The sequence below is a fragment of the Syngnathus leptorhynchus genome, chromosome 13 (genome assembly GCF_054491065.1).
Source record: "Syngnathus leptorhynchus isolate UIUO chromosome 13, UIUO_Slep, whole genome shotgun sequence".
Lineage (NCBI taxonomy): Eukaryota > Metazoa > Chordata > Actinopteri > Syngnathiformes > Syngnathidae > Syngnathus > Syngnathus leptorhynchus.
This window is the reverse complement of record NC_141207.1, coordinates 8,580,212-8,607,396: the sequence shown is the minus strand read 5'-3', so window position 1 is coordinate 8,607,396 and position 27,185 is coordinate 8,580,212. Positions and strand designations below refer to the sequence as shown.

General features: G+C 44.8%; 1 protein-coding gene across 4 annotated transcripts in view; it reads right to left on the bottom strand.

Moving 5' to 3' along the window:
• Positions 1–27,185, bottom strand: part of lpp (LIM domain containing preferred translocation partner in lipoma) — a 71,371-nt gene that overhangs the window by 6,271 nt on the left and 37,915 nt on the right. For all 4 annotated transcript variants that reach the window (XM_085929145.1, XM_085929146.1, XM_085929147.1 and 1 more), the window contains 5 exons: positions 24,615–24,721; positions 22,920–23,042; positions 15,977–16,504; positions 9,487–9,604; positions 3,151–3,320 (listed from right to left, as the gene is read on the bottom strand). In XM_085929145.1, coding sequence (XP_085785271.1) covers positions 3,151–3,320; positions 9,487–9,604; positions 15,977–16,504; positions 22,920–23,042; positions 24,615–24,721 — 1,046 coding nt within the window. The remainder of the gene's footprint in view (positions 1–3,150; positions 3,321–9,486; positions 9,605–15,976; positions 16,505–22,919; positions 23,043–24,614; positions 24,722–27,185) is intronic.

The window sequence follows — 27,185 nt, the reverse complement described above, 5'->3', positions numbered from 1 at the left end:
CATCAGCCGACTACCGCCGGGCTCTTTGTCACTTTCTCTCGGCAACCGCGGCGGGAGACGTTGCCTAAAGTCCAGAGGGGTCACTTTTTGCCGCACGGCGGGATTTAAGGCGGAGAGGCAGCGCCGGGGCCGGAGCGGGACGGCGCCGCTCCTGCCACCTTTTGTTCTGCGAAGGAGGGACCCCCTGACATACGGCCCGTCACGTCAGAGGAAAGTCCGAGCCGGCGACGCGGGTTTCACTTTCAGCTGCCGAGCGGGAGCTAAGGCGGAGAGGCAGTACCGGGCCGCCGTATCTGAGGCGGGAGTGAGAGCGCTGCACTCCTGACACCTTTTAACACCCGAAGGCCTACTGTCATGATGAACCACTCCGGACAGGTTTGTCAAAAGTGCCAGAGAGTGACCCGGCTCGGATGCATGCGCCTTTAAGAGAAACTAAACTCTACATAATGCAATCCGGTTGAGGTCGAAGCGCAAAAAATAAATAAATAAATAAATGGTGGGAGGCTCTGGCCCGGTGCCACGCCGTTCTTGAACCCGCCGGTCATTCTGTACCTTATCAACACGCAAGAGGCCAGGCCGGGTCAACTAAGTGGAAACTTCAGCTCGGCTCACACCCCGGATGAACATTCCGTCAAGGAGCGTCACAAACGTTCAGACTGAGAATTTCACAATCTTTTGGGGAAACGCATTTCAAGATCGCTGAGACCAAGAGCGAGCTTCCCATTACGTGGATCACCCTTCATCCGTGTGACGCACCCACGCACACCTCAAGTCATCGTCGCAGTTTGTTTGCGCGACGCCCAAAGGATGCCCGGGGCGGGCGTCAAAAATTGTCAAGTTTGGGATTGTGTTGAGATAATTGCTAGCGTACCTCCACGGAAAAGGTTCCGGGCAGAAGATGACGTGACTGGACAGTACGGCATGATTTTCATGTCCCGTAACATATCTTACAGCCACCCACTCTTCCTTTAGCATCACAGCTACGTATTAGCATGTTAGCATTTAAGCAATCCGACATGATAGGATATGAGGATCATAGCCGCGTCTTGACGTCGGTGGCGTGATTTTAATTTGAGTTGACTTTTTTCCTGCCCACACACACCTGTCACCGCCCCCCACCCCGTGACGGATATGCGGGTCGTCACATGCGGACTTGGCGGCGCGTTCGGAGACTGCAACGGGGAGCCTCGAGACACTCCCGTGTTGCCGAGTCATCAAATATTCATACCCTGTTTGTGTCGAAATTGACTTGTGTACTTTCACACGTAATTAAATGTGTTAATTCCTCAACGGAGCCCAGCAATTAGACAGCGCCGGCTTGAATGGGATGGCAAATGGCGGCGTGTTAACACACTTGCCAAAGACAATTAGGCTGCACGGCTGTCCCGATTCTGCTTGAAAGGCTTTATTGACAGTGAGCGGCTTTTTTGTTGTTGTTGTTTTTTAATTATTCATTTTGTCAACACCTTTCCGGTCTCTAAATACGAACATCAACCAACATGGCTTGAGGGAGAAGTTGACTGTGCAGTTTCTCGGCAGGACACAGACAGTCTGTGAAGGTATTTAAAAGGGATTAAAAGCAAGTATGGACATTTCGCTGCGATAATATTAAAAACGGGAGGGGGGGGGGGGAAGAGGATTTTTTTTTAGGATGGATAAAAGTGCGACAGTGCGGATAAAAGGTCTCACCGTTGAATAATGGCGGCATCAAGTTTAAACGGTGTTAATCTGCGGGATTGGGGCTAATGCGGATTGCGCCTCCATTTGAGGAGCGCGACAAGGCCTTTAAGCAGCTCAATGTGTTGTCACAAGTTGATTAAGTGCACTACAACAAGATGACAGGATTAGCATTACACAAAACACACACGACTACACCGTGCGTGCGTGCGTGTGCGTGCGAGTACGCCAAGGTCATTTGTCACAGAGACACTGCATAATATCCTCATACAGTGGCTTTTATCATCAGTTTCTTTCATACGCCGAACAGATATATCGAGACGCAACACTTTTCTTTCGGTAACTGAAGCCATGCAAAGTGAACCCAGGCAGGAAAAGCCGACTGAACCATCGGAAATGAACTGAAGGTAGACTTTTGGAGTTGTCGTAATGGCATGGGAGATGCCGGCGGGATGGGAATAAAAGGAGGAGGAACAACGTCCATTAAGGAATTTTTCCCATTTTCCGCGCCGCGCTTTTTGATCCGGCGCCAGAAGAACATTTATGCTGATGAAATGCATAAATAAAAGTTGCTCAATTATCCCGCTTGGAGAAGTTCCAGGAGAGACGGGCACAATCGCCGTGAGTGCCTCGCAAAAAAGGGGGAAGATTTAAGAGAGGCGGCCGGCCGGCCGGCAAACACCTTCAACGGCCACGCCCATTTCAATGAAAACCAAATAAGAAGATCGACTTGTGTTTCTTTGGCACATTGATTTTGTATTTAACCCCCCCCCCCACCCAAACCTCCGACCCCTAACCCTAAAACACCTGAAGTATTCCAGTGGAGGTTCGTATTCGACTAAGTGCTTTGAACTAAAAGTGACTGACGACTTCTTCCGGTAATTAGTGGCGCGTCACACCGCCGCTTGTAAATTGCATCAGTGTCGATGCAGGAGACAGCACAATCCAAATCAAACATTTCCACCCCGGAAGCCATCAGAAGAATTCAAACTCTTCTTTCTTCTCCTCCTTATCAGTTCGGCAAAGCTAATTAAAATGCTTTTGACATTTATTAAATACACAAAGCGCGGTGGAACGCCAGGCTTAGCGGCACGCCGCCGCCGCCATCGACTTGCAGATAGCATCGGCTCGATCAAAACATGAAGAAAAAAAAAAGGGAAAATTGAGTCCAAAAGAAACCGAGATCATTATTTAGGCAAGTTGTAGCAACTTTGTCACCCCCCCTCCACTCATTTGAACACATGTGGACATTGTTTCAAAATGGTATAATTCAAAACTGCCCTTAATGAAATATAATACATATAATAAGAGAATGTGATAATAATATATAAAAAAATAATATAAAATAATACATTTAATAAGAGAATGTAAGAATAATGATAATAATAATCTAAAAAATAAAATATATAATAATATAATGATGTTTTTTTGAAATGGCAGCGGTCAATGTGGCTATTTAAAAGGTCAACTCACCACATAGCAGGGCTCGCAGTAGGCCTTCTTGTCGACGGCGTAGAAGGGTTTGCCGCGCAGCTTGCCGCTGCAGGTCATGCACACGAAGCAGTCCACGTGGAAGACCTGATCCATGGCCGTGCAGCCGGTGCCCTCGCCCACCACGTTCTCCCCACAGCTGGCGCAGCGCCCTGGGGGAAAGGCGATGAATTCAAGGTCACGAGCAAATTGGCAGTAAACATCACGCTCGCGCAATTTAGTGAGTCGTCGTAAGCGGGACACCAGTTGCGATGACGCTGAAGACAAACTTCTTCAAGTCCTTGTTTTTAAAAAAAAATATTTTGAAACTAGTGAGAAAAAAAGTCTGAGAAAGATACATTTTGAGAAATAAAAGTGGATACAAATTTTGCCCAAACGATCACATCATTTGACTCGACTTCCCAAAGTCGGCTTTGGGCGTGTGCGCGGCTTCGACGTAATCCCACAAAGCCAAGCGACAAAAGAGAATAAAAGTGTGGCTGCGATAAAACAAACTTTTTAAAGGGGTCACGAGCTACGAGATACGATTGCGGGCAAAATAGCCCGATTGCGCGCTGGTGTGGCATTTGGATATCTTTAATTGCGTGGGCGATATCTTTAATTGGCTTTAAGATGTCCTCCACTCAATGGCACTTATCTGTGCGCCCAATTAAGGCCACTGTCTATTTCATTAGCGCTATCTGACAATAATAGCCTTGAAAGAGATATCAGAGAACGGTTTCTTTTTTGACACATCTGACGAGCGATGCCATCTCCGACGTCGGGCACGTTTGATTAATTCCGCTTCTTTGTTTTGGGACGATTTGGCTGATGATTGGCAGCCACGCAAGCGTTTGTGCCGCCATCTGATGTTGATATTTGCCAGGTAGCGACGTTGTGCAACTTCTCATTTCGATGAAGTCACTGATAGGATTACCAAAGTGAGCTAATGGGAACGTCGGCTGTGACAAAAGATCGGATTTGTTTTGAAACCATTTCAGTGGACACTGACAATTTCAGTGGAAAATTGCTCATGAACGAAAAAGTTCATAATGTTTGAACTTTTTGAAATTTTTGTCAAATGATCACGGCAATCATGAGTTGCCTTGGCGCCTCAAGTGTGGCAGCGGTACAGATTGTGTGGAAAGGGAGGCAAATTCAACAAAGGAGAGAAGGCTCGTCTCGTGGGAGCACGTGGGTGTCGACAGAATCGTGAATGTGTGCGTGTGTGTTAGCGGCTGGGGATCACAGGCCATCTCCGGTGAGCTGATGGGAATGCCAAACGTGTCACGCGGGGCTCTCGCTTTTAAACAGCGAGCAAGAACCTCGTGGAAATTCTCATTTGTTTTATTTTCTTCTTTAAAATTTGTATTTTTTTCAGTTTTTTGTCTCATGAATCACAAAATTGAGATTTTCTATTCGGCAATGCTTAAAATGGAAGTATTCTTCAGAAACAAAATTCCCTTCAAAAGTGAACAATCCCATTTGTCTTCCCGGCAGAGTAAGACTTTTGCGGGAAGCGCGCAACTTTTTTTGTATGATGGCGAAACAAATGGCTTTCGCGTGAAGATACGTCTCACATGAATAATTCGCAAACCGCCAAGACGTGCCGTGATTATTTACCCCGACGGACGGACGGCGACCGACCCAAACACTTTCCAACCATCGGCGGCGGGGCGCATCAAGGAATCATGAAAGAAAGCCCGAGCTGTCCCGAGCGGAAGAGAATGGAAGCCTTAATGTCTCCACTTCAAATGTTTCCTGTACAAGCAACGCAAGTGTGACGGGGAGGGCGGGAGCTTCATTTACACTTGACTCGCTCTCTTTGCTTTCATTCTTGCCGCCTCAGAAGTGTCTCTTCTGTGCCAAAGTCAAAAAAGAAGAAGAGAAAATCCTTTTTTTTTTTTGCGCACGTATCCCGCGAGCCGCCTGCCGATGCTAAGACAATTTAATTGGATAAAAGGCAAAGATTAAAGAGACCCTGACTCTGGGCCATTAATAATTGATTTCTAATGTATCGGCAGTGACAAGGAGATGGCGTTTTTTTTGGGGGGGGGGGGACGGCTGTTGAGTGGCAGGAAAGTCTTCTTTTGTTTTTTGGTATGCGTGTCCCCCCCCCCCGACACACACACACAAATGCACACGGTGATATCAAGGCAGTGAGGGAGCGCACACTCGCGCCTCAATTTGATCTTACATCCTCGCAAATCAAAGACGCGGCGTGTAAAGGGAGGAAAAAAAAAAAGAAAAAAAAAGGCGAGAGCGTTCGCACGCACACAACTTTTTCTTGTGGGAGAGGGAAAACTTTATTTCCCGCCACTTGTGTGAAAATGAAGAACGACGTTCTCGCTGGCGCAACCCTTGCGAGGCCACGCCGACGTCTGCAGCCAAACTCAACAAAAAGCGGAATACGACTCCGACTACAATCCAGCAATGATGACATCGGGGCTACCAAAACAAACAATTCTCACAAAGATCAAAATTTATTTTTGCAAAAGAGGAAGTCCATCATGAAAACAACGCATCACATTCACGTGTAAGGCGGCTTTAGCTTGCCGTTGGGCGTCGGCGTGGGCTCGCCCCAAAGCGGCGCGGCCTGTCACAGGCCATCATGGCCGCCTCTTTGCGCTCTCCGTAACCCCCGCCTTTAATCTCATTGCCAGTGTCAGCAAACAGCAGCCCGACCCGTGCCACTCGACATTAGCGGTCGGGAGCCGAGTGTAGCTTACACGTTTGAAGAGCGGGTCGGCGTGGAGTCGAGGCAGGGAACAGGTGACTTTGTGTGTGTGTGTGTGTGTGTTTAGCGGCTGTTTCTTTCTCCCTGTGTGTGCTTGCGTGCGTGAGCATGCAGATGTCTGCACACTCCCGAGGTCAAACACTCGCTCACAAATGAAATCTAGCAACAACGTGAGCGCCCGGCAGCCTGGCGTGCGCTCGCACGCCAGCTGATCTTGCAAGCCTGACTGAAGCTGTCTCAACGAGGCAGGAGCGCCGGCGAGCGCCTCGGCCCGGGGGGGGGAAGACGACGAGGAGGGGGGAAGTGGGGGCGGTCACCTCGCATGAACCGCTGCCAGAAAGACAGTGAGAGAGCGAGTGGGGGGCAGAAGGAAAGGAAGAAGCGCAGGCTCGGGTCGCCGAAAAAAGGGAAGGCAAGAGAGGACAAGAGAAGCGCTGGCACACGGCGACGCAGAAACTAGAAAGCAGAGCTGATGCTGCGGATTACATCGTCGGAGATGGAAAAGTGGGCGGAGACCTTTTTGTCCCAGGACAAAGCAAAAAAAATAGATAATCACCCTGGGCGATTTGGAGCGGTCAATCGGGCTTTTCAAATTTAGGAAGGGGACGACTTCCTGGTTTGAACAGCATACCAATAGATCATGCACGGCGGCCATTGTGTGCTTTCTTTTGGCCTTTTGGCAGCCACACACACACACACACACACACACACACACACACACACACACACACACACACACACACTCTCACTGCATGCTAATCCAGTGTAGGTGGTCGGACACTGATGCCGGGTTTAAGAGGAGAGAGCTGCCATGTCACCAGACTGATGGCCCCCGGTGCCCCCGGCTGCTGGGTGACCTCCTTCCAGCCGCATCATAATAATGTGCACACGCACACATACACGCACACATGTTTGCACAGCATGACAAAGAGGCAATGCTGTGATTGAGGAAATCCTTAAATAGGAATAAAAAGAGGAAACAACTAGAGGGCCTGTAAGCAGATTAAAGGTGGTGGTGGTGGTGGTGGGGGGGGAATAAAAAAATAAATAAAGCATTTGACAGCAACTTGTGTCTATATACGTCTGCATTTCGGGTTGTGATGTTTGATTTTAGTGATATGTCTCGTCGTGGTGACAAGCCAGGCAGCACCTAAAAGCAAACTCCCGAGAGGCTGCTGAGGGGCGTCGGATGAGCCGCTGTCTAAAGAAGGCCTCTATTAATACGGTCGGCAAAAAAAAATAAAAAGCAAAAACTTGCGCCTGACCCAATTACCTCTGCTGATCCCGCGTCCGAAGTCTTCCAAGATTGCTCATCAACATTTCATGCAAGGTGTCTCATGAATTATGACGCCTGACATTTCCCGGAAAAACGGCAATATGTTTCCCGCTTTCCGTATTCCACGATACAAATAAAAAAGAAAAAAAAAGAAAAAGCTCACCTCACCTGGTCCATGGCAAAACAAAAACTGCCAACCAACCAACTCACTCAACTGTCACATGAAAAAAAATCTCAGGTGACAATACGCACAATCAGATAAAAGAAAGAGAAATTCCCGCATTAAAAGCAAACACAAAGCAAAGGAAATAAAACACCACCATCGCTAATTGTAAATAATGCAGAGCCGCTCATCCTTTTTCAATTATTCAGTTTTTTGTCCTGGTTTTTGCTTGACAGCATTGTAGCGACAACAACATAAGTACAAATGCCGGGGAATTTGTACAGCCGCTGCTGCTTCCAATTAGATTTGCCGGCATGGCGCATACACACACACACACACACACACACACACACACACACACACACACACACACAAACACACACACACACAAACTTCAGCGCACACGCACCGTACACCTACGCAGCGGCTAAGTGGATTAGACATGACGGATGATGACATTTGTACAAGAGGCTCCTTCAGATTACTCCGATCTAATCTAAGACTCTAAATCAAAGATGCTAGCATCTTCACTTTTTTGCCACGCGCTTTCATTTTTAGGTTTTTCCAGATCAAGAGTACTTGATCACGCTCGTGAAACACCGACTTGCCAATTGACAATTTCCCACTAGTTATTGGCAAAATATTGTGTTGTTGTTGTTAGCCCGTTAGCTAAAATGCAAACACCGTGAGGCCTCGTTGCTTATGAGGCTAGGTTTTATTAATTCATTGTTCGTTTGCCTTAATTTTAGCCCGAACCGAAACAAATTGTTCATTGTAAGAGATATATTTATTTCTTCTGAATGGGAAGAGGATTTTGGTTAAAAACGCATTTCAAATGGGAATCACATTATCGAGGAAGGGGGGGGGGTCATAACGATTGAAACGGATTCTTTTCCAAAAGCATTCATCTCAAATTTAGAGTTGTTACAGAGTTGATTAGAGTACAGTTTTACAGAATAGTGAGCGGGACTTTTTACATCGAAAGCCTTTAACATTAATTCAATTCAACAAAGGCCCAGTGGACCAATGAGACGGCGCCGTTTCAACTTCATCAAAGACCCCGGCAATAGCGATGGAACTTTGCTGGGCAAAGAAGACCATTCGGTCCAAATGACGGGCCTACTTTGATTAATCTCGTTAATTACTTACCCCAGGGTCTCGGCGACCGCCAGCCCCCCCTGTCAGCCCCCCTCCCTCTTCATACTCTTAAAACAAAGTGAGCACAGGCTTATACGCTATTACATTCTTTGTAATTACAAAAGTCTCACGCTCTGGGACTGGCTCCGGAAAACATAGCAGACTTAAGTGATGGATCTTAAGGTTGCCGTAGTGACCGTGTCTGAAGGGGGGGGGGGGGGTTGTTAGCGGGGGTCTCTCAATGGACGGCCAACCGACTCTGCTAATGAGTTGCCGCTCTCACCTTCTTAATCTTTTCATGATCCCGGTTTACAGGGGTTCATTAAGCTCCAAGTAGCAATCGTGATCGGTTATCAATGCGCAGTTTGTTTTTTTTGTACTTTTTGACTTCTAACCCAAATGTAAAACCCCTGAGCTTTTGGGCATAGCTTCTCGCGACATCATAATTCATTTTTACGTCGTCAAAGGAAACCATTTAAACGGCAATCTCAGCTGACACGCGGCCCATCCGTCAACTGGCATGTCGGCACGCCACCGGAAAAAAATATTAATTGAGGCCAGCGAGGTTTTGAGGGTCATTTTTCTGCTGTGCTTAAGCCAAGCAGGCAATTAAGGTCTTCATCAACATGGGCTGTCTAAGCAGAAGCAGTTTAAATAAAAGTCCCCGGCAGCGCTAATATTATAATACACCTACACGCCACCGCCAGCCATCTAATGGGCACGTGAGGCGACAGCAGCCTACCCGCCCCGCCACCACCCCCGAGGGGGATTAAAGGCTCCGGAGGGGAGAGAGGGCGGGAAAATATCAGCCACGTATAAATGCCGAGAATCCTCGTTCAATCCCCGAAAGAGTATTAACGTTTAATCCTGGCAGTTATATTTTTATTTATGAAAGCGAGAGCTAAATTAATTATCAAACACCTCAGAAGGAAAAAATAAAAAAATAAAAAATAAATCTCGCGTAACAGAGCGAAAGAAAAACGACTCGAAATAATCCACAATGTCAAAAAGCGACTAAACACTTACCAAAGTATTCCTCGGACGGAGGGTGGTCCATGTCAAAGAGCATCTTTTTGGTCAGGCGCTCCAGTTCGTCCTCGGGGTGGGCGGCGGGGGGTCCGCCGCCGCTTCCTGGGCCGCCGCTCTGAAAGAAACACAAACAGGAAGTTGAAACCATAAATGCTGAGTCATCAAGACCTGCTTCGGTTTCCACCTGGCTGCTGAGCATCACCTGAGGTTTGTTTGTGGTTCGTAATTGAAAGTTTGGAATTACTGCACTCACGTACCAACGCACGTAAATGAAGCGCTGCCTGAAGGTTAAAGTCAGCGAGTGCAATTTGCATTCATGCCGGTGTTAGTGCGTCTCCCCCCCATCGCGAGAGAGAGAGCTGACCCTGGATCAGGCCCCGACGGGGTGCTACGAGGAGGTCGCTTACGTCTTGCCGCGCGCGGTACAAAGGACGACCCTGATTCAACCTTGCGAAAGGCTTAAAAAAAAAAAAAAACTAAAAAAAAAATCAAATCACACAAAAGACGGAAAATTCTCTTGAGCTGTTCATTTGCGCAAGGACGTATTCGCACGGTGCTTGAACTCGTGCCGTCGCCTGGCACAATAGCGATAAACACAATGACAAGAAATAATCGACGAAAGAATAAAATTGAATTTAAACTTGAAAATTCATTGCTTGTCACTGAATCTCGGTAACCGCCACATTGCACGATAGAAAATAGAACGCATAGATACATACAGAGAGAGGATAAAGAAATGGTGTTTGACATTTCCGCTCATGCTTATTTGGGCATCCTTTGTGAGACGATTGCATTTCTGACCTTCGCCGCGCAGATCTTTACGCCGGCTTTGATTATCAATAACGCACCTCGGATTGACGTCTGTCGTGACCTTTCAGTTGTTCCCCCTAATTGAGTCGTTTGGGAGCGGCGAGAAGGTTCTGACTCCTTTCAATCTCGGATGAGACCAGTCGATGCGGATCGAGCGGAAGCTCTTTAGCTCTTCTAACGACGACGACGTGTAAAGACGCTCGCCCTCTTGGTTAGTGGATATTCGGCTGAGCGCCGCGGAGAGTGTTGTTAGCATTTTAGCTAAAGCGCTAACAACGTTGACGCTAGCTTTGTTTGTGATCATATACTTGAAATTTTGCAAATTATTTCAAATTTTTTGTGACTATTTTTCCGCAATGGAGTGGTGTGACTCGTGGAACTCGAAAAATGTAATTTTGCGTCGACCATTTTATTTTTTGGGGGTGATGGAATTATTCGATTTAGTCGATTAATCGCCAGCATTTGTGAGAGGCAAAATGCAGCATTTTCGAAATGAGAAATAAATCCGAAGGTGAAACAACGTCGACAACCTCAAAGGAAGTCGATGTCAAGAGCCATTAATGCCTTCAGTTTTGGGGGTTTTTAAAGTCGCAGTCAAATCTGATGCAGTTAATCTGAGCTGCGCATCAAACGTGCGGTGGAAAAAAGGCAACGATTACCCCAAACAGACTTTTTGACTTGAAGCCGGCTTTATATACCTGATCTCCTCGTTTGACAGCCCGCAGCGATGCGGTGGCAGAGTTTAAAGCGCCTTGTTAGGGCTTCTCTTTTGTGACGGCACCCCAGACTTTTTCACTTGAATATAAAAGAAATTGCTTTGCTGCCGCACGCTTTTGTGATGCCGCCGCGCTTCCTGACGAGATTTTTTTTTCCCTCCTCCACCGGCGACAATAGAAATCATCGACACTCTTTTTTTTTTTTTTTTTTTTTTTTTTTTAACTTCCATCTGTCTCTATGCAATCATTTGTTTGCCTCGGCCCCTCGGGACTCTAACTTTCATTTAGGTTTGCGCTTTAAAAGCAGCAGACGTTCTTTCCTCCCGTGTGCACAATGAGACTCCGTGCATGCCAGATCATCGGAACCATTGCCGTGGTTCACAGATTTGCAATCGAGAAAACTCAACTATTTGCAGTTTAGCGTCAACAATCTGTCTGGTATACATGGTTCAAATTATTTGAATTGCAATGAAAGAAAATGTCAATTTAGCAATTTAGCTTTCTAACAACTCCGAGAATCGAGCAAAATAACCAAATTGGTTGTGAAATCAAACGGGGCATCATATTTTGCATTTCATATTTTGGTATACGGTGTGTATACAGTATACTGTCACCTAGTGGTGAGATGAAATATCCTGTCAACTTGTCACATATGAGACAAGTACATAACACAACTGTTTGATTTTAGCTAAACACACTCAACACTTCAACACACAGACACATGCACACGCAAACACAAGTGTGTGTGTGTGTGTGTGTGTGTGTGTGTGCAACTGATCCCAGCAATCCTCGCATTGTTTGGGTGAAAGCGAGTCGCCTAAGCCATTGTAATCACCCGTTTAGCGGTACCGCACGACAACAAATGAATTTTTTTTTTTTTTATAGTCACTCCAATCCAATAAAACATTATCGTCCCTCGTGAATCCTAACGAACAAACGCTGCGGCTCATTTGCCCTGCTCTTATTTTTATTTTTTTTGTCCTTATCGCCGCTCCGCTAATAATACTGTAAGCTTCTCTGCTTCCGTCTTCCGATAATTCCATTGTCAGTCTGAAAAGGTTGTTGAAGCTGCAAGACACTAAATCGACTTCTTAAGAGATTCTACACAAATAGTTGACTGTAATATATTACATTATAAAGTCAAATGTGTCTCTAATTTAACACAAGTGTTCTGTCAAAATTTTGTGTTTCTTATTACACTGACAGTGAAAAAAAATGAAATGATGTGCCGACTTGCAATCGCCTAAAAGGCTTCACTAGCTTAGCAGGTTGCTAAAAAAAGCGAATGAAAGAAACGTGCCCTCGTTTGTGTGTGTGTGCTCTCTGACATGAAGCCATTTTTCTTTTGTTTTTCTTCAGGGCGACAAAGTCGTGCCTTTTGCAAGCCGCCGCTTGACTGACATCGGAGACGACGGCTCTCAAATGTCAGTTGGCGACTGACGACATCTGTCAAGTTGCACGAAACGCCTTTGATGGGGCGCCTGAGACGACCGACCGAAGCAGTGTCCTGCTTGCCGTTGCGCCACTTTGTAGCGAACGATTTATGATTTATTGACAACTGCATGTTGTGTGTGATATTTACATTCTGGAGAGTTAAGTGATGAATTTGTTCTGCCTCGGTTCTTGACGGTTCCAGCATGGTTACTCCTAGCATCTAAGCCGTTTGGTTTCTTGAGGTTATGTGCCGACGGTATCTCGAATGACGATTGTGTCCAGTAGATGCCGACATGCGGTTGCTCATCCGTGTTTGTTTCTAGGGAAATTTGCTTCGTCATGTTCTCCTGCCAGCTGCTTGGTTAATCTTTTTGGATGCGCACATCTTTTCATAATCCTGTTTGACTCTTTGCTGATTGCCAATAGGATGCATTATAATTTTTTTTTTTTTAATTGTTCCAGAGGAAGCCTCGCAGCCCAAGGCCACCTTCCGCCTCGTGAGGAGGAGCACATAAGTCTAAATGTTCTCCAAACAAAATAGGTCATTCTCTTTCAGCTCCAATTAAATGCTGAGGGGTGCAGAGAGGGCGGAGGGTGAAAGGGGGGGCGGGGGGAGGAGAAAATATAGAAATATAACTGTAGAGCAGCTGTGTACCGTAATTAAAAATTAAGACTCGAGCCATAACGGACTCATGTTGCCGTGCAGACGGGATTCCCGCAAAGCGACAACGTGTAATGTATGCGAGCCAGCCAGCTCGCGAGCGAACGGGCGGGCGGGCGGGAACGGCTTTCCTTTTCTTTTTACGTTTGTAAGATTGTGCGTGAGTACAAAAGTAGGTCATGTGTTTGGAAGTGACACATGCGCCTGCAAACAGATATTTGAAAATCTGTTGAGTGCAGAGAGGGGCCGCCACCAGCAATCTGGAGGGGAGGGAAAAAGAGAATTAAAAAGGCAAAGAACATAACCACAACTGACGGTTGGGACAGAGGTGAACTTAGTTGACATGTCTTTAGCGTGTAGAGTTAATGAGATTAAATTTTGGACAAATGTATACAATTAATATAATTTTTTTTTTTTTTTAGGATTTTAAGTGGGCATTCGGGAGATTCCTGCACCTTTCTAATACTGTCGAGTTGCTTTTGAACGTCACATGACCAAACACCAGAGTTGTGATTGAATAATTGTTTAAAAAAATGCAATAAATATCAAATTAATTTCAGACAAAATATGCATGTTTTACTGTTGAAATTGCTAAATAAGTCAACTATCCCGAGCCAGCAGGGGGCGCTGTTTCTACAGTACTTGAGAAAAGTAACACAAAAAAAAAACCATAGCAGCATGCGATGGTGCCATTGTATCAACCGCGTAGGTTTGAAAAAGAGAGCAAAAGGCATTTTCCACTAAGTTGCTTTCCCGACGACAGCAATCGATTGAGGTCGTCATTTAGCAGCGCCGCCGTTTGTCTGGGAGCGCCCTCGCTTATTTACAAGCGCGTGACAAACTGATCTACGCCGGCTGACCACTGAGCGAATCAACTCTTTACTTCCCGCGTAGGCCACTGCATCTGCATGATAGTAAAAAAGAATTGGAATTTTGAAAAATGAAATTTTCCACACAGTGTAGTTCGAACATGGCCGACCTTGCGGCGGACATTAGCCGCCGGTTGGGATTTTGAAATAATAATCCGCTGCTGTAAAAACTCTGCCGTCACTCAAGCTCAGCCGGCAAGAACACGAGTCGTCATCCTGCTTAGCCTTAGCGTTCCCATTTTGGCGAGTGGCGGGGCGGTAGGGGAGATTCGTGGAAATTGGTCGTCTATTTGTCACGCGGTGATGAAGAAAATAAAATGATTTAGGTCACGTGAGTTGGGAGTGAACTCGTCATAACCTTTTATGAATAATCCCGTCGTGATCCTGTAATGAAGGCATCTATCAAAAAAGCATCCCGATATCCCGTCAATCAATCAAGCTAATGGATGGCGGGCGCTTCTTCAGTGTGGCTTAAAATCTAAAATGGCGTTCAATTCATACCGCCGTCTGCCAAGGTTACCCGCAAGTCACGACATGCAAATGTTTTCATAACGCTGAAATTTTTAATTATCGGATCGGAGACAAGTTGTCAACGAGAGAAAGAAAGAAGTGAAATTCGAGGGGAAGACTAAGAAGATGAAGTCCAGTGAAAATGGCGGACGGCCATTACCGGGAAGACTTCATGGCAGCAATTATATTAGGATTCCGGGTTAGGACAACTTTCATTTTCCCTGAAACTATGTAAACTAATATATCACAAAGCCGTAAGACCTTAGAGAGTAATTTCTAAATATATACATACAAGGCGCTCATTTTGCTTTCATTGCATTTAATGAATTCTTTCTTTTCCTTTTATGTGGCATCAAAGGCATTAAAACTTACTCAACATCACCTTTTGGGTTTTGGCTGGGACGTCGGGCGAGCGAGCTTTCAAGTAAAAAATTTAGATTTTCCTGTTGTTGAACAAATATAATTAGGCTGGCACATCTAATTTGTGTTTAGTAAAACACGTACGGTCCTTGATGAACGCCTCCCGCAGGATGGCGGGCGGAGGCGCTTTGTACGTGAACAAAAATCCTTGAATCGAAGGAGAACTCCAGGGCCTTTTACTTTCCAGAGATGTTGTTCACATTACAACAAGTTTGTCTCGGCGGTATTGGGCTATACTTGAAAATTCTCGGCACATAGACGCACGGCACTATTAGAAGCTCTGTTGGCACCCGGCAGCATGCGGCAAAAGAAGTCGCCTTTTTTTTTTTTTAATAAATAAAATATTTATTTTTAAATTGAAAAGGGATTGATTTTTTTTTTTCTTCCTTTCTAAAAATGTGACATATATATATATAAATAATTTTTATTCTATAGTATTCTATCATTTTAATCATAAATTGCGAGTCAAGCAAAATGGCATTTTTTTTTTATTTACAAAAAACTCCCTGACTAATTTTTTCACCATTATTTTCTATGACTTATATTGAGTTGCAATCAATTTTTGACTTTATAAATGCCACATTGCAGCATAATTCGGAGTCTATTACAAACAAATTGAATTGAATCAATAGAGCTTTTCCATTTGGATGTGTTGTTACTCCAAATCCCGACCTAACACTAAAGTGTAAACAAACCTTTTAATCTCTGCACGAACGCTATATCCAATCACAGTGAAGGAGGCGGAGATGAAAAAAAGAAAGGGGAAAAAAAAGAAAAAAACGCCGCGGCTGGTAACTTGCGAGACAAATGGATTCAGAAGCGCATAGCCCCGACGGACGGCGTCTTTGAAAAATTCATAAAGGTTAAGACAACAGTTTATTCTGTGCATCACAATCAAGCACCTCCCCTGTCGCATTACTGCTTAAGTAAATATTGTATATGCGTGCACACAGAAATTGTGTACCAACACACATACGACATTATAAAGCGACCACATGACAGAGTCTCCTGGGAAAACGACGGAGACATCTAACAAAACGAAGAATCAACTTTGGGACTGTTCTTACCTTGGGTGGAACGGCCGGCCCGGAAGCGTAAGGGTCCAAGCTCTGAGGCACATCAGTGATGTAGGTCTTCTTGGGGCCCGCCGCCTGGTAGGGCTGAGGATCGGTTCTCCTGTAGGCCTGCTGATCCTGATAACCGCCCGGGCTAAGCGGGGAGAAGCCAGGCTGGGGTGGCCCGTAGGCAAAGTCGGGCCCTTTGGCCTGGGCCGGTGTGTATTGCACCTGGGTGGGGCTCCGCGCTGGCTGCTGGCCCCCGCCAAAGTGCTGCCCGCCGCCGGTGGGGTGCTGGGGACTGGGCTGGGCTGCCCGCACCTGGACGTTGAAGGTGGGTTGGCTGGGCGTGGAGGCGGTGGCGTAGGAGGCTGCCACGGGCTGGAGCTTCGCCGGCAACGTGGAGAAGCCACTGCCTGGGTGCTGGGCTTTGGGCGTGGACTTCTTGGTGGCGGTCAGAGGCGGCTGATTGGGGATGACCATGCGCTTGTAGCCTGTCACCGGAGCACTGGGGGTGGACACTGAAGATGGGCCGAGGGTCTAGGAACAGACAATTACAGAGAATGCATGACACGGATACACACAATCTTGTGGCGCAAAAAAAATTATAATAAAGAAATGCAGCAGCCGTCAAGATTTGTCGAGAGATTGCCCTGGTTCAGCAGACGTCTGGAGGAGTAGCAAAGGTCTAGCTTGTCTCTTTTTTTTTTTTCTCCTTGTGCTCTAAGTTTTAGTAATTGACTTTTTTTCTGTCTTTAGGCGCTAATCTAATAAGGCCGCCCAAGGTTAATGACAGACCCTTTTTAGACGGGCTGCGTGTCTGACACCGATACTTGGCATTGGGCGGAAAACAATTAAGACTGACACCGTAGATACTTTAGCCCCGACGCCCCCGTGATTGAGATGTTATTATTGTCTAGGCCTTGAGAAGCGGCCGTCGTTCGGCCGAGCGGCTCGCTCGTCGCAACTCTTCCCAGGAAACGCAGAGGGCGTCGCAAATCTCTGTGATTTAGCGTCTTTTTCCATCCGAGTCAGCACGAGTGTTTTGTGGCGTTTCCAGCCTGCGCAACCATTTATCCCCATCCTCCGTCCTTCTCTCCAGCCGTTAGATGTACATTATGTGGCTGTTGTCAAGATGCTTAGGAATTTACTTGGTTGACTCACCGAGGTCCAAACGAGTCGCTCCGCATTGTTATGAACGTGGCATATTTCCACCCAGTCTGCTACTGCTAATCACAGGGTCATAGTCTATTAGTAAATAATTTACTTTTATGGAGAAATCCAAATAAAGAGAGTGAAAACCAAAGCAGATTGGGTGGAACATATAAATCTTGTAGCTTTCTGGAAAGACATTGTGGTGCGACCAGAACACTAATGCTCAAAGACAGAGCCTCCAACATGACCTCAAGAAAAAAAAAAAAGTTGACTGGGCGGAACAAATAAATGCGTAGTTCCCCCTTCTAAAAAAAAAAATAGGACACACACACACACACACACACACACACACACACACACACACACACACACACACACACACACACACACACACACACACACACACACACACACACACACACACACACACACACACACACACACACACACACACACACACACACACACACACACACACACACACACACACACACACACACACACACACACACACACACACACACACACACACACACACACACACACACACACACACACACACACACACACACACACACACACACACACACACACACACGTTCCACACTGACTGCTAGCGATGAGATTAGCACAATATCAGTTTGTTAGCATGTTTGTCCAAATCCCAAGTCGGATCCCCTAAGGAAGCAGTAAAAGCTAAAATAATAATATTAATGATAAAAAAAAAAAAAGACGTACTTCCAGTCAGATTTTTGCCTGGCTGATTAGCGCTGATGTTCATTAAAAGGCAGAAAAAAATTTTTTTGAAGGGTTTTTCTGCATATATATGGGGTGAAATCTCCACTGTGCCCTTTAGGAAGAGACATTACTTCATTTAAATCTTTCATGGCTTTTAAACAGCGGCAATTATTCATTAATCTCTTCAGGCCTCCAGAGCTAGCATTTAAGTTAGCGCGTCCGCGGCTAATGCAAATTGAGGGGGCCCCCTCCAAAATAATTATGGCGCTATGGTAGATTTTCTACCAATTACGCCGGCGGAATGTGATGAAACTAATCAAATGCGCACTATCAGTCACTCTGCCGAGCGGGATACATTTTTAGGATCCGCCCGCGCAGATAGCATGTCTGCCCGAGCGGATATTTGAACACAAAGAGTTTTCTTTTTAGAACAAATGAGCCTTTAAAACTGCTAGAATCCAACAGCTGTTGCTATTTTACTTCTTCTTGAGCTTTTACTTTGTCGGCCCTGAATTTCATTTTTAAATGTGTTTGGCCTTGACGTGACGAGACCGGCCGCACAGTTTGGACAAGGCTCCAAAAGCTAACGCTCGGACGGACATCTGAAGCTAACAGTGTAAAGCATCCGCTCATTGTGTGTGTAAAGAAACACATTTTTGTGATGTGTCTTTAAAAAAAAGAAAAAGAAAGATGCAGGGCTTCCTTTCTCTGAGGCTTTTTCCTAAAGCTTAAAAAAGAAAAAGATGAATTCTCCACCCTGGTGATTTGAAATGCAAAGTTAACAGTTTTAAGCGAACAGACCCCAAAGGCTGCTGGAGTGGCTCCTAATCTTCCCCTCACGTGTCGAAAAGGCTTTCAGGAGACTCTCTGACGAATTTCACACTCAACTTGTCAGAAAAGTCACTGTGAATTCAGAGCGCGGGGCTGAGGGTTGGCGCACTGTGTTAAGCGAAGAAGATGTGAAGCGTTTTCGAGCTGTGAAATGCTTCACATCTTGTGTTGTGGGTTCGACTCCATTTTAAGTTACTAGAATAAATGCTGCACCATAATCATGTCGGTAATGTCCTCACTGGTGTAACGTTTTGTATTTTGCCTTTGATTGTTTGCACGACGCCACGCTGGCCAGCGGCGCCCGTTGACTGGAAGGTCAATCCGGCAGCAGGTTCAGAATTTTGACAGGGGCGGCGCACTGCGAGCTAGCGTAGCCTAGCCTCGAGGTGACAGAGGGGAGGGGGATGGGGAAGCGTTTCACATTGTTCCGTCAACGTTTATTAGTCACCGTCTTTTTTGTCTTTGATAAACAGGCCGGGCCAATGACAAACAAGGGTCGCAGCCGCTAACCTCACTCTTTACATCCCCCGCCCAAAAAAATCAAGTCCTAGAAACAACGCTAACAGGCTTGACGTCAACTGCTGTCACTGTAAATTATGACGCACATACATGCGCTTTGATGACATTGACACTGTGAGTCATAGATTTGGGACTTTGGTACTTTATACGAAATGTCACAACATCCGCAGCTGTAAACTATGTGGTACACCGACTTAGACTCGCGGGCAAAATTGTCGGTACGACTCCGTTAGTGGCAGGGATTGCAGAATCCCCGATCTATTTTTAGCTCATAACGATGTAGAGGACAAAAAAAATGATAGAGAACAACCAGAATTAGCATCGGTACGCGTTCTCTATGATTTTTAGTGTGGACCTAAACACGGCCGCCATCCTCCAATTGGCCGACGGTGAGTATCACCATCTGAAAACGGCGACTCGGTCAAGCGCACTGAAGTGTAAGTGAGCACACAAAGAAGAAGTCCAGTTGTCTTTGTGCATCACAGTCCGCTCGGCTACCTTACACGCTATATTTATACTCGGGGGTCAAAAGGCCCGATGCGGAGCTAATGTCATGTCGGGAGCGTGACAGGCCGACAGAAACCGAATACTGGAAATGGCGGAGAGATGTTGGATGGCTTCGGCGAGATGTCCCAGGGGGAGACGGCGTCACGGCGCGTCCGTCAAAGCGTCTTCCGTGGCGGGATGTCACAACACGGCGACGTGATCCGCCGTCTGGATGCTCACATCTCTCCGAGTGCGTACAAAACGATGGGCGAGGAATCGTCATGTTGGGTCCGTTTAAAAGCCTAAGCCAAGCTTGAAACCTCAAACGCGAGCTTTCGGTGCAGAAGTTATGTCAAAGGGTTCGACTTCACTTTCAAACTTAAATATGAACAAACACGGGAGAGCACTTAGTCCAAAACAAAACCTTTACAAGCTTGTATGCGGCTAAACAGGCGGAAGAAACATGCGGCTGGCTGAATTGCGCATTAATGAAAGATTCAGGCCACTTTATGAGATCGTTTTGTACGTGGGGAACGAAGAACAAGGCTTTGATTTCATAGCGGTGAAGGTTGCTAATGATGACGTCGGCTGATTGGGTTGCCATTAGCTTGGTTGCGCACAGAGTAATTTGAGGACAAACAACGGCTGTTTTCCAGACTGAATGCAGCACTTGAAAAATGTAACCACACAAATGCCTCATTCATAAAGAAATTCATTTTATATTGAACTAAATTTAATTCATCTGACTTTTCATTTATATGAATTTTTCATCTTTGTTAATTGGGCAAATACAAAAATGTATTAAGTAGAAGAGTTTTTTTGTTTCTTTACTATTCAAGTTTTAATGTTTCTAAAAATTAAATCATGTCACACTTTTCAATCAGTTTGTAGTCTGAGAGCCTATGGGCGCGAGTAGTGGCCCACAGCAGCTCAACAACAACCGTGTTTCTATTTTGTTTTCGTCCCAATCCACAAAAAGCTAAAAAAAAAAAATGGAATACGCAATTGGAACAAAACGCCCAAGTGAGGTTAACACTGACCAGACATCAAATGCGTCATTGATTCCGAGGGAAAAAAAATAATCTCCAGTGGTCAGTTAGGATACGAGCAGGAGGTCAGCGTAGTGTCGTGTAGCGTAGCGTAGCCGCGGCGGCGCTAACGCAGCGGGTTGACGAGTAGTCTATTTTGACACCGGCACTCGCCTCCTTGTTAACTCGCCAAAACAGAGATGATGAGTTCGGACAACCGAGCAGCGAAACTCTCGGAGGGAAACATTTAGAGGGAATGGGAAAAGCCGCGCTATTGGGTTTGTCCTCGTCTACACTAAACACCAGAGTAGGTAGATCTCATGGCATCATACTCGAGCTGTCCCAAATGATTGTATCTGTCTATCTACCACACGGCTGGCTACATCAAGCACCTTTTTGCTGCTCAGATCGTTCCCGCCGGCCGGAGTGCGCGGGTCGATCGATTGATTTTGACCGGCCCGCTCCGTAATTGCCCGTAAATCACCCAGCCGTCGCTGGAGTCGCGGAGAGGCCGAGATGCTTCAAGGTGAGTTCATCTGCTACAATTACAAGCCTTGTGTATGCCGATAAGATCCTAATACAAAGGAACCTTGACTTTAAATTGCCCCCAAAATTTTTTTTTTGGGGGTTTTAAGAGCAAAGTGACCAAAAGTAAAATGGAGTAGTTACATCATTAAGTTACCATGACCAGGGGCGGAGCTAGAAAGGGTTACAAAGCCCACAGTCCCCCCCCCCCTCCAAAATAGAAAATGACCATCTGCAAAGTCAATTAAAGCAATTTTTACTGGTTAAACCACCTCTTCAAAACGTCGGAACTCAGCCAAACTTATATAAACTTTTCCTGGTGTCTCTATTCTGTATTGTACAAATAAAAGCAAAATTTTCTCCACGTTTCATGATTAAAACATGCGCAGGCCTGTTGGCGGTAGCTTGCAAGCCGCTATAAATAAAATAAAATAATTTTTTTTTTTTCTTTTAGCCACTACAGGTAAAAAGCAGCAGGTCGGCCATACATTAGTTAGCACGGACGCTAACCTGCGCGCGAGATCCATGTTGACAAAAGCTTTCAGGTCTCCTTGGCTAATACGGTATAGCACATGTTTTCTCCCGACTAAGCTATGCACTTATACTATATTTTATTTACAAAAAAAAAAAAAGATAAGCTATATGTAAGCAAGAAAAAAAGCGAGCCCGTGTACACGTGCTTGTCAGGTTCCGCCATTAAGCTTTGGCTCCATACACTTTCCATAAGGTCACGCACGTTCAAGTGCTTTTCAAGCACTTTGTGCTCAACTTTTCAAGGTTTTCATGCACCTAACAATGACTTATATACTAGTTTCATTCATTGGTTTGCTTTTCTGTTATTTTATTCATTACAATGATACATTAATTTTAAAATTATATTAATGACATTTAAAAAAAATATATATTTTTATTAATTTGACTATTAATTTGACAATTAAAATATATTGAGAAAGGGTTTTTTTTGGTAATCACTTCTTTTTAAATGAAACAATACATTTAAATATAACTGCACATGCTATTTTCTATTGCTGTAAAAAAAAAAAAAAAAAATCATCACTTTTTTTTTTATATGAATTAAAATGTAAAGACTGCACACGAACTGTCTGTATTCCTGAAATGTTGGTTGGGACTAAACCATTTGTGTTTTTGTTTGTGCATCAAGTTACTCCAGTGTCAGAGGCCACAGAGTTCAATGGGAGCAAAATGAGCGGCTATCAATTATTTATGTCTGCATACGTCAACCATGTTACTTTATACGCATGTATAAATATACACTATGTACGCTATGTATGCCTCCTTTGATACACCAACACAACTCTTAACGCGCCACAGTTACCCGTGACCTTTTTTTTTTTTTTCCTAATACATCTAAATCACGCGTCTGTCCTACATTGATTGAAACAATTTCGTTTTGAGCCCTAGGCTTTGACTTTCTTTTAATATCCTTAAAAAGTCAACTCGTTTATGTAGGTCGAGGCACATTTAGTCGTTATCGCCAAACAAAACGAGGACTCGTTTGGGCTTTGGATTTTTAAAGGAGAAATATTAGTTGTTTTTTTCAAATAATTATTCTACTTTGCTGAAATGCAGCCAGATTTAATGTCAAATCCTGAGGCACATTTTCAGAGGGTGGTGGTGGGGGGGGGCACGAAATAGGGAGCTGTTTGGGTTACCTGAGTGTTTCGCGGCTTGTACGGCGAACTGCTCTCCAGGTCGGCCAAGATGCTGGTGAGAGAGTCGATCTCGGCGTCCAAGCTGGAGCGTCGCTCCTCCAGAGTTTTCTCGGGTCCTCTCGTCTGTGACAAAAAAAAAATTGTAGTTCTGGATGATATTTTTTTTTTTAATTATTATTATTGAGGCTGCCTCCAAAAAACATCTATTAAAAATATACTAATGGGGCTTGCTAAAAAATAAATATTTTTCTTATTTTAGAAAAAAGTTTCATTGAAAATAATTAGATGAAGCCAAACAGTGACACGGCGATGTGAATAAATGTTAAAATGTGAGTCACTGTCAATTATGGCACACGTGCTGATGGACAAAAATAACATGAAGGATGGAAGCTTACGTAAATGGACTGGAGATTGTGCAACACCGGGCACAAGAGAATCATTGTGAAGCAGCACATCAAATTATCAAAAGATGATTATTGTGGATGATTTCGCAGTCATGGTTACACATCACAATGGAATGCCAAGCACGTATGACGAGACCTTGGCGTCTTTTGTTATTGCGTCCAGGTTCCGACAAGTGCTCGGTCGTCGTTTGTTGTTGCTTTTTGTGCTTTTTTTTTTTTTTTGGTCAGTGTTCATCATCGTGTTTTTGTTGCTTTTGCACCTTGTTTTTCCCAGCCAATCGCAATTAAATTCATCAGCGTGCTTGGACAAATGCTTTCTTTTGCTTTTTTGTGCCATTTTTCTCTTTTTGATCTTCACGTTCTTCAAGTCGCATTGCCAGCTTTTTTGTTTCTGCTGTTTGTGTGCCATTTTGTCCTTGTCCATCCCATGACGCTGTTTTTGTCCTCTGGAACTGGATTTGGTGGTTTCGTCTTCTCCCCGCTTATCGATAATTTCCCAAAAGTGATGTTCTCGTAGTCCTCGTGACTCTTTTTCTCCTCAGCTAGTTCTGACAATTGTGTTTCTCTTATTGACACTTCTCTTTGTTTTGTTTACCACCAACCAGTTTTGATTTGTGCTCCATGTTGACCTTGTTGATTTCTTGCTTTTTGCGCTATCCAAGATGTGGAAAAGTTTTGTTTTGTTGCTTGCTCTTGGTTGCCTTTCGTGCTTTCTTTTTGGTTCACTCTAGCTGTTGTCATCCTTTTGTTGTATCCTAATTCATTTTATACACTTTTCAACAGAGTAAATGCCAAAGCTTTTTTTGTTGTATTCATTGGTACGACTTTTTTAATTTCTTTTCGTGCTCATTTTTTCCTCTTGTTTACCCTGAGATCTCCACAGATATTGTCATCTTTTGTTTTGGTTACTTTTGTGCTCTGTAAATTCCTCCAACAGGGTAGGCATGACTAAACTTCACCAACAGGTGTCAGCCTTCAGTCTGAGAAACTTTGCTTGTGTGTTTGTGTGTGTGTGTGTGTGTGTGTGTGTGTGTGTGTGTGTGTGTGTGTGTGTGTGTGTGTGTGTGCGTGCGGGGGGGTCTTGGAGTTCAAGCTCATGGCTGCGGGCGTGGAGCTGCAAAGTATCCACGCGAGGCTGTGGGTCAGCGTGGACGATCGGCCGCATGCTCGGGCCGAACCCCGCCACGTGAACTTGGGAGCGCGGCGCGCTCGCGGCGCACCGCTATTCCTCGCTGACACCGGACAGAAATGAGAAGGAGGGTGGGTGGGGGACCGGGTGAGCGTTTCTCACCTGATATTCATACGAGTTGGCGGGCGGAGGAGGCGGATAGGAAGCGGCCGACGACGGCGGCGGCGGGCGGATTGAATCAGCGGCTGGCGGCGGAGGAGGGTAGTCAGCTAGGGAGGGGAAGAAAACCAAATCTAAGATACACTTCATTTCAGCAAAGGATTGATTCGACATTGTAAAAATGTATAATTTGACCTAATGTTGCAGGGAAAAACTTGCTGAAAAGATTCTCCCACGTGCATTTTGACAAAGAGTTCTTGGAAAAGCGAGGCCGAGTGTCCTCGCTTCAAGCGTTTTTGTGCAAAGTTTACTGTCAAACTTAACAGAGAAAGCAGCATTTAACTAAAGCACATTACTTGGTCTTCAAAAGTCCGCTCGCTTGATGTTAAGAAGGAATGCAAGAAGCCACGGAAAGGCTTATGAAATTAACAGTGCCCCAAAACCGCAGTGACACAAAGGAACAAAACATTCTGACAAATGAGTAAATACTATCGAAAGCGGTGAGAAAATGCCGACGTTATAGATTTGAATTTCCATCAAAAACAGCCAACGTCCACATGGGCCCCCGGACTGGCCCAATTGAAGGTCGATTACTCGACTCAGGGTAAATATTGCCCTGAAAAAATGGATCAGCACCTGCGTCCTGCTACATCGAGATTTTATATAGCGTAGACGGGAGACAAAGACGCTGGGGGTCTCACCCGAAAAAACATAAAACCATCAATTGTGGCAGATTGTCTGCAGTCGCATAAATTGATTGGAAGAGTTGGCTGAGTTGTCGCAATTTGCCTAACGAAGAAGTAGTAGTCAGATAATCTGGATCTAAGGTTGGTGGTGGGTTTTTTTTTTTTTTAGATTAGAAATGTCAAATGTGGTTTTTGAGGGGCGAAGGAAACGAGCCAAATTTGCGCTCCTTAAATCGGCGCTAATCCAAAAGGATTGCGGCGGGGGCCACATGTTTCAGACAGGATGAGGACTTCCGTGGCCAAATTAAAGTAAGATTTAAGACGGCGGGATCATGGTACATGAAGCGGACATGAACGGGAACTGGTGCCAATTCCGAGACTTTGACGAATTTCATTACGTCTTAATTGATGTCGTCGGTGTCGCTTATCCGAGGCAGACTGGCAAATTAATTTAGCAGACAGATAATGCGCCGTGGTTCTAATTGCTTGTGTCCTGAATGTCCTGTGCACTCGCGACATTGTGGGAATTCATTTTGAGTGAGTCGCGTCGGCGGCTTTTTTTGTTTTGTTATTTTTGAAGCTTTCAATCCCAAACCCTTTTGGTTCATCATTTTACTGTGTTTTTAGCGCTTGGTTTGTTGTCAATAGCATTGGCAATTAGCTTTATGTTAGCAAGGTTTTTTTTCCCATCATTTATTTCATTTTTTACTTTGTTAGCTTGCCCATTACTTGGTTTATTTGTTACTTAATTCGCTTGGTCATTATTTGCTTTTTGTTAGTAACTTAATTTCGCCGAACCGGTAATATTTTAAAACCGCTGCTGTTAGTCAACAGTAGAATAATATTATTTTTTTTTTTAAATGTTCTTACAAAATAAGCTTCATAAAAAACATTTATCAAAACCCAAAACAGATTTTCATTGTGCACAAGGTCCATGTGACAAAGAAAGAGCTATCACAAGGTCGTCTTTTTCAAAACAAACACTTTTTAAATGGATTTGTTGATAGGAAGTGGCCCCTGCCGCCACATTATGTTGCGGTGCTTATCAGCATCAATATAAAAAAATAAAAAGTTTGAAAAATAAAACATCTGACGAGCTCTTTTTTTTTTCCCCCCCCCCTCTAAAACTTGCAAAAAACTTGTGAGTCAACTTACTAATTGTCGCTTAGCGATTGCATAAGCGCTTTTTCGTTCCTGCTCCGAGGCGAGCGAGTGTTTAGTTGCTGTCTCTGGCGTACCTCGCCGGGAGGATTGACAGGAAGTCCACCGGCGAGCAGTCTCGGCCGCCCCGTTGAGATTGCTCCTTATGCGCCTGGCGGCTTTCACATCAAGATGTGTTTAATTTTGTGTGTATTAGCGCAAGCCCTTGATGTTTCTTTGCCTTGTGACTGCACTTTTTTTTTTTTGCCCCGTCTGATGACAATCAGTTACACAAGAGAAATAAAAGTGTTTCAATTGAAAAGTGGAGTTCAAAACTCAACAAAAATGAGGATTCAGTCTCCAGCTGAATTTAATATTGCTGAGCGACCACGTGCCAGAAGGAAAATGGTCACAAGTAAAAAAAGAAATGGTGACAATTTAGGCCCTGAAGCCAGTTTCCTTCACAACAGGAGATTTGGCAAGTCCATCATGAATAAACTCACAAAAAAAGTCTTCAGTGGTTCCAGAAAAAACAACAACTAAGTGTGCTATGTCTGAAAAGACACAAGAGGGTTGAAGCTTTTCTTGCTGTACCTTCACTGAAAATTTTGTAGACTCACAAAAATTTCAAGCCATGCCTGAAAAACACAAGATGTCTGCCATTTTTGTTATTGAAGTAGTTTTTCCCAAGAGTCACTAATAACTTTACAACTCTCCAAAGCTAGTTTGACTTGGCAACATAAATTTG